General features: G+C 41.9%; 1 protein-coding gene across 1 annotated transcript in view; it reads right to left on the bottom strand.

Moving 5' to 3' along the window:
* Positions 1–7,885, bottom strand: part of ADK (adenosine kinase) — a 283,761-nt gene extending 275,876 nt beyond the window's left edge. The window contains exon 1 of the mRNA XM_058188632.1: positions 7,752–7,885. Within this exon, the coding sequence (XP_058044615.1) occupies positions 7,752–7,819 (68 nt within the window). The 5' untranslated portion in view covers positions 7,820–7,885. The remainder of the gene's footprint in view (positions 1–7,751) is intronic.
* Positions 7,886–8,009: the final 124 nt, after the last annotated feature.

The raw sequence follows: 8,009 nt of genomic DNA on the forward strand, positions 1-8,009 counted from the left end.
AAGGGAGAAAGACAGTGGTTTCAGAATGAAAGGGGTTATCGCCATGATGGCGAATTTATGCCACGCATGCCGGAAGTGGCACGCAGAGCCATCTCTCCAGGAACGTGAGCTGTCGCCTGTGGCTCTTCTGGGTTCCGGTGTGCTTATGCATGCCAGCCAGCTGGTCTTCATATCTGCAGAAGCACCAGAAACCAGAAGAGCAGCCGCGCATGCGCGCACCGGGAGGATGATTTTCCGGTTTCCGGCACAAGCGCACACACAGGTTCACCAACGTTGGGTTATCTGTTTGCACAGGACATTAAAAGCAAATGGCAAAGGGCTCAGGAAAGCCACTCCACGAGGCACGTCCTTGAGTCTAGGTTCCAACAAATCACTGGGATCAAAGTTTTCTCTGCAAATACGTTTTTTTAATCTCCCTGGTCAACTAACATTTATTTGGCATTGCGTCTTTTCTTTCTTTAAATGGAACTGTATCCCTACTGTATTACCTCCTGTTATGTTTAGATGTGCCATAAGGACCAAGAATTTGCTTACGCAAAATAAGGATATTTTAATTTGAAAGAAACCAGTATGGTATTTGTTAGTTAACCTTTTGTATAACCCCTGCTTTATATTTTACTCAGTGAGCTTTGTTCTAGTATGTAACACACAAGATTAATTTCACTCTGTATTAAAATTGTTTAATGAAATACTTTGTGTGCACTTAACAGACTTTGATCTCCTATTTTTCAGATTTATACACACTGCTATGTGGTGGTTGTTTTTTTGTTTTTTGTTTTGTTTTTAACTGCTGCTTTAAAAAAGGAATGTTTTTTGGTAAAATATTTTAAAATCACAAGAAATTAAATTAAGAACAGCTAAAACTACCCAATGTACAAATAGCAATAATTTTAAACTGTAAAAATTCGGATGAAATAAAACTAATCAAAAGGTGACATGGCAACATGATCTATTAAAATATTAGCATCTTAAAATGGAGAATAAAGGACTTTTGCATGGAGTTCAAAAGAGACACGAGATATTCACTGCTGGAGTCCAATGCTCCAAAGGACAATCTTGAATTCACAAAAACAAAGCAGAATTAAAACGAAGGGCTCTGCATATTTTATTTTATTTGGAAGATGCACTTTGAACTTTGCACGAAATGCAACAGCTATCTGTTATTCATTAAAGCTGCTTACGTTATTTCAAGATTCTGGTCTGACTCTGAGCACTGAATCTTTAAAGATTGATAAGCAGTGTTTTATCAATCTAAACAATGTTTAAGATGTACGGACTTCAACTCCCAGGACTCCCCAGCTGGCATGGGGAAGCACTTTGTAAATAACTCTTGCATATTTTGAAATGGATCTAAGCGCTCATCATCTTCAGACGCAGAGGTGTCACGTATCATACAAAGCTGGTACCTTCAATTTACCAACCAGGCTGTCTGGGAGCTGACTTCAAGGCTACCATATCTGACACTCGGCATAATTTGTGAACTTTGCCAATTTCTGTTGCAAATGAGAGAACGAAAAGAAACTGCCACTCTCCAGACAGGGAGCCTGAAGATCTGCCTCTGCCAGTTGGCTTGTGGCAGTGGAGAAGTCAATCACTTGAGTTGGTTAGTCGACCATGATAATAGCAGATCCTACCTCACCCCTGTGCATTCTCTCCCTCCATCCCCATCTTTTAGTCATAACCTGGTATGGTATGGTGTGGTGTGGTGTGGTACGGTACTGTACTGTACTGTACTGTACTGTATTGTATTGTATTGTATTGTATTGTATTGTATTGTACTGTACTGTGGTGGAATTCAAATTTTTTTACTACCGGTTCTGTGGGCATGGTGTGGCTTGGTGGGCGTTACTTGGTGACCCTGGCAGGGGAAGGATATTGCAAAATCTCCATTCCCACCCCACTCTGGGGCCAGCCAGAAGTGGTATTTGACAGTTCTCTGAACTACTCAAAATTTCCACTACCGGTTCTCCAGAACCTGTCAGAACCTGCTGAATAGGACCCCTGATTGTATTGTGCCATGATGGCACAGTGGTTAGAATGTAGTATTGCAAGCTAATTCAGCTCACTGTCAGGAGTTCGATCCTTACCAGTTGACTCAGCCTTCCATGCTGAGTCAAGGTTGACTCAGCCTTCCATGTTTCCGAGGCTGGTAAAATGAGGACCCAGATTGTTAGGGGCAATATGGTGACTATGTAAACTGCTTAGAGAGGGCTGTAAAGCATCCGTCCATCGATCGATCGATCGATCCATCCATCCATCCATCCATCCACCTATCTATGTATTGTAAGCTGCCCAGAATTCCTTGCAATGAGATGGGTGGCAAGCAATTTTAATAAATAAATAAATCCAATTTTCCTTAGAACAAACTTTTCTTTCGGGTTTTATATTAGTTGCTGTGTATTATGGACTATTCACAACATTTAACTCCAGGGAAGAAACAAAAAGCAAACCAATTTGTATTTATGGTTCACTTAGCTATATTATACTGAATGTTAATAACAAGCAGATATCCCCTACTTTTAATCTCCATTGTCTGGGTTGCTACAATGCAAATGCTTTAGCTTTTCGTGCTGTGTGAACTAATTGCAGTGAACCTTCACTTTGGAGAAAGGTTTTCTGCGAGAGTCACAGTGACCCAATGGTAACAGACTCTAATTCTCAAACTGCTGGATGCTTCACAGCCATTGTATTTTGGCTCCCATACCTGAACATCTGAGATGATGCAACAGCCCTTCTCCAGCTCTACAGCTGCCATATTTGAGCTGCAAAAATCCAGATGTTTGCTAAACCTCAGCAAATAGCCAGAGTCCTCTTTGTTTCTTTGCTGCCACTGTTTACAAGTTTATTCAACATAGTCAGTTCTCCCCACACACACACTTTTTTAAAAAAATTAAACAGCAAAATGGTGATTAGGATTTTGCTTTTGGAAAGTTACAAACAGATTAGAAGTCCAGATGGACTTGAAATAAGATTTTGGAATTAATTATCAGAATCCTTCCTATGGGAAGATAATGTTGTTTTGATTCTTTAAAAACAAGTGCTCTTACTGAAGTGCTAAAACTTTGAATATTAGACACTAGAAGGAACCAAAAGGAACTCAAGTTTACAATTAAAGGAGAACAATACTTAAATCTGACTTACTAATAAAGACTGGAAAAAAATACTTTTAACACCAGACAAATGGAAGGATATCTGTAAGCAATGGGCCCAGAAATTAATTTTAAGAGTTTTTGCCATTTAAGAGTATTTGCCATAAAGACAGCCTGACAGACTGTATTTGGAAAAGGAACACATTTTACCATACAAGTCTGAGACTCATCTGAAAGTGATTCTAACAAGGAAAAGAATGATATGGAAAAGGTACTAACCTGGATGTCCAAACAAAACCAGCTGATGTCTTAATACTTAAAAGGGGAATGCATAAAACAAGTCAAAAGAGTGACACAGATAACTTTCCCATACTGAATTTACAAAAGAGACTCATTAAAGCTTTGAAGAAGTCTGTGGGAAGGGATAAGGAAAATAAGTAAAAAGAAGGGTTTTATTTGAAGGGACTACAGATTGTTAGCAATAAAAGAAAGAAAGGTATATAAAGTAAATCTATTTGATCGAAGTTAAAATACATGGTTTTCCCAGTTGCAATCTATGGCTGTGAAAGTTGGACCATAAGGAAGGCTGAGCGCCAAAGAATTGAGGCCTTTGAACTATGGTGCTGGAGAAGACTCCTGACAGTCCCTTGGACTGCAAGGCGATCAAACCGATCAGTCCAAGGGAAAATCAACCCTGACTGACTGCTCTTTAGAAGGCCAGATCCTGAAGATGAAACTCAAATACTTTGGCCACCTAATGAGAAGGAAAGACTCACTGGAGAAGAGCCTAATGCTGGGAACAATTGAGGGCAAAAGAAGAAAGGGACGGCAGAGAATGAGGTGGCTGGATGGAGTCACTGAAGCAGTCGGCGTGAACTTAAATCAGGGTGGATAAAAATTGATGATTTTTTTAAAAAAATTTAAAAATGTTTTTTATTTAAATCAGATTTTTTTATTTATATCAAATTTATTTTAATAAAATGCTTTTGGAGTAAAAATCTATCTAAAGATAGTTATCTATTTAAGATACATCAATAACGTATGAAATGGAGCTTAAGTTATGTAGCAGGAGGCTGTCTATTCTGCAATATTGGGACTGTCGGTGAGTCAACAGCAGGTAAGAGGAGGAGCCGCTGTGGGACAGAGATGACAGTTTCTCTTTAAAAATTATGATTTAAATCGAGTTGATTTAAAACAAGGCTTTTTACTAGTGGTTTAAATCGTGATTTAAATTGTGATTTAAATCATGATTCAAATCCACCATGGCCTAAATGGACTCCTGGGGATGGTGGAGGACAGGAAGGCCTGGAGGAACGTTGTCCATGGGGTCGCGATGGGTCGGACACGACTTCATGACTAACAACCACAACAGCAAGATATATATTAGATAGCCAGTTTGCTGTAGTCGTAATGCATCAGGCTAGAAACTGGGAGATTGTGAGTTCTAGTCCCACATTAGGCACAAAGCCAGCTGGGTGATCTTGAGCCAGTCACTTTCTCTTACCTCTAGGAAGGAGGCAATGGCAAACCATTTCTGAAAAACCTTGCCAATAGAACCGCAGTCCAGGAAGCCTCTTAAAATCAAATTGGGAGGGTGGGGGGAGACACAATAACCCTTAATGAACTTTTGTTGATCAGGACTGACAATAAAGTTTTTAAAATTTGTTTATAGGCAAAGAGATGAACCACAGGAAGACATCCTTTGTTGTATTTTAAGGTAAGTTGATGTTACTAAAATTATTTGAAGGGGGAAGTTATTTCTTTATATACTTTTCCTTTACTGTGCTTAGTTTTTCTTCCTTCTTTATTTTTCTTTCTATTGTGTATTTTCTGCACTTTCTCATTTTTCTTTTTATTCTTTTTTTCTTAATTTGTATTCGTTTTAATAATTATTTAACACACTTAAAAGAAACCCTAGGTGGCAAACCCAGCAAAACTACCAACATTTTGCTGCCATCCAGTGGCCACTCAGATACAGTACATCTAACCCTGCCATGTTCATTGACTATTTAAAACACAGAGTACCTCTAGGCTCAAATTGGCAGGTAGTTTGGAGCCAATTAAAAAAGCTGAGGGGGGAGAAGGGGGGGCATCCTAGTCAGTGGAGACAAGAGCAAGGCTTGATTTTGCCAAGCTGAAAAAGGGAAATGCAATTTTTAATATTTTTTCATAAATTTATTGATACAGTTTAATAAATTATCATTTGAATGGATTCATTATTCTGGGATATCAGCTCAATTAGACCTTGAAGCTGAATATATATATATATATATATATATATAGGTCTTTGGTTGTTCGGGTTTTCTCCCGTGTAAAATTGGAAGTGTCTTGGCGACGTTTCGACGAAGTCTCATTCGTCATCTTCAGGCTTCAACCGTGCTTCTGGGAGCAATGTGTGATCGCAGCTGTTTCTTCCTTTAACTGCTAGTGGGGGTTTGAACTGATTGGGTGGGAGCTTGGCTGAACCCAATCAGTTCAAACCCCCACTAGCAGTTAAAAGGAAGAAACAGCTGCGATCACACATTGCTCCCAGAAGCACGAAGCTGAAGCCTGAAGATGACGAATGAGACTTCGTCGAAACGTCGCCAAGACACTTCCAATTTTACATGGGAGAAAACCCGAATAACCAAAGACCTACATACAAACACCCGTGAAAACCTCAGAAAACAAATATGTATGTATGTATGTATGTATGTATGTATGAATGTATGTATGTATATTCAGCTTCAAGGTTTAATTGTATATACACACACACACAAAATGCTGTGCAAAAGCTTGGAGGCTAAAACATACACGGTTACAGGAACTGGGCATGGCTAAGTCTAGTGAAGAGAAGGACCATGGATTACATGATAGCAGTCTTCCAATATTTGAGTGGATGCCATACAGAGGAAGGGGGTCAAGCTATTCTCCAAAGCACCCGAAGGCCAGACAAGGAATAATGGATGGAAACTGACCAAAGAGATTTAACCTGGAAATAAGGAGAAATATCCTGACAGTGAGAACAATCAACTCCTGGAACAGAAGTTGCCTTCAGAAGTTGTGGGAGCTTCATCACTGGAGGCTTTCAAGAAGAGATGGACAGAAATGATATAGGGGCTTCCTGCTTGAGCAGGGGGTTGGACTAGAAGACCTCCAAGGTCCCTTCCAACTCTGATAATCTGTATCTACCCCACCTGCTGCCCTTACTGACCTCTGAATGTGCCCTACTGTTTCATGCCAAAATGATTATTGGGCTAAAAAGCCTATTTACACCAGGTTTGTACACAATATGCTTTTTGCTTTACACATGAGTGCAATTCATTGGAAGCTCCCTAAGAAAAGATCGCCCTGTCAATCACAGGATCCCAGTCTGTCCCAGAATTTGACAGGCAGAAAAATCAGACTTCTGCATCAAGCAGGGCTGCTCTACACACACACACACACACACACACACACACACACACACACACACGGGGGGAGGGAATATTTCAACAAGTGATATTTAAAAACCGAACAATATTTATGGATGACCATTAAAAAAAGCCAAGCTTGGCGGGGGATAAGACTTTTGCACAAGTGTGCGTGCGTGTCACCTTCCAAGGTGTTGCATGCAAACCCAGCATTGCAACCAAGAGGAAAAGTTTTGACCCTGGGAAGCCTTCACTCCGACTGGGTGTGTATATGTGGGTGTTTCTCTCAATTCAATTCAAACCTTTATTGTCAATGCACAATGTGTGTACAATGAGATTGGCTGAGCCTCCCTTAGCGCACCACCGCCAACACAACACATCTCAATAACTCCCAGTGAAAGAAAGAAAATCCCTAACCCAGTAAATCATACTAACACACACTCCTCTATGCATATATGTGCATAACATTGCACCAATATAAGCATGTTGCATGTTGCAACGGCCCTGCAAGTCTATCATACTACATACTTATGAGGTAGATGATGACATACCACTTACTTATGATGTAGATGACATACTACATAGTTATGATGTAGATGACATACTACATAGTTATGATGTAGATGATGACGTACTACATGCTACATACTTAAGATGTAGATGACATTGCACCAATATAAGCATGTTGCATGTTGCACCGGCCCTGCAAGTCTATCATACTACATACTTATGAGGTAGATGATGACATACCACTTGCTTATGATGTAGATGACATACTACATGCTACATACTTATGGTGTAGATGATGACATACTACATACTTATGATGTAGAGGATGACATACTACATACTTATATATTATTATATTATAACATACTACATATGTTATGTGCCATTCAGGAGTCTGACAGCCCAGGGAAGGTGAACACTGGGGGGAGGGTCTCTCTCTCCCCGCAGGGCCACGTTGTTTTGTTGTCGTTGTCGTTGTCGTTGTGGGAGCTTCATCCCTGGAAGCTTTCAAGGAGAGCCTGGACTGCCCTCTGTCAGAAATGGTGTGCTTCGGCAGGGTGGACTAGATGACCTACCAGGACCCTTTCCAACTCTGTTTAATCTAAAACGATTCTGTTTCTCCACGGGGCCCGAGAAGAAGGATTTGCAGCACGACGCCGCTCTTTCTGCCCAGCCAAGCCGGGGAGGGAGCGCACCGAGCCCGGGCAGAAGAACCGAGCGGCCCTTCCTTCCTTCCTTCCCCGCCGTCTCGCGCGCTTACCTCAGGCGGCCCGGCTCGTCCCGCAGCTTCGGCCTCTTGGCGCGCGGCGCCTCCTCCGACCTCCTCATGCCGGCGGCCGCGGCTCTGGCCTCACGGGGGCCCGGGCGCTTCTTCCCCGCCCCTTCCCGGCGAGCGGGCGCTGAGGCGGGGCCAGGCGGAGGCCGAGGGGGCGGGCGCGGCGGCCGTGTCACGCCAGGCCGAGGCGGGCGCGCTCGTGGAGGAACCGGCGGCGTGGCCGGGCCGGCCGGCCTGCTTGCT

Source organism: Ahaetulla prasina, chromosome 6 (assembly GCF_028640845.1).
Source record: "Ahaetulla prasina isolate Xishuangbanna chromosome 6, ASM2864084v1, whole genome shotgun sequence".
Classification (NCBI taxonomy): domain Eukaryota; kingdom Metazoa; phylum Chordata; class Lepidosauria; order Squamata; family Colubridae; genus Ahaetulla; species Ahaetulla prasina.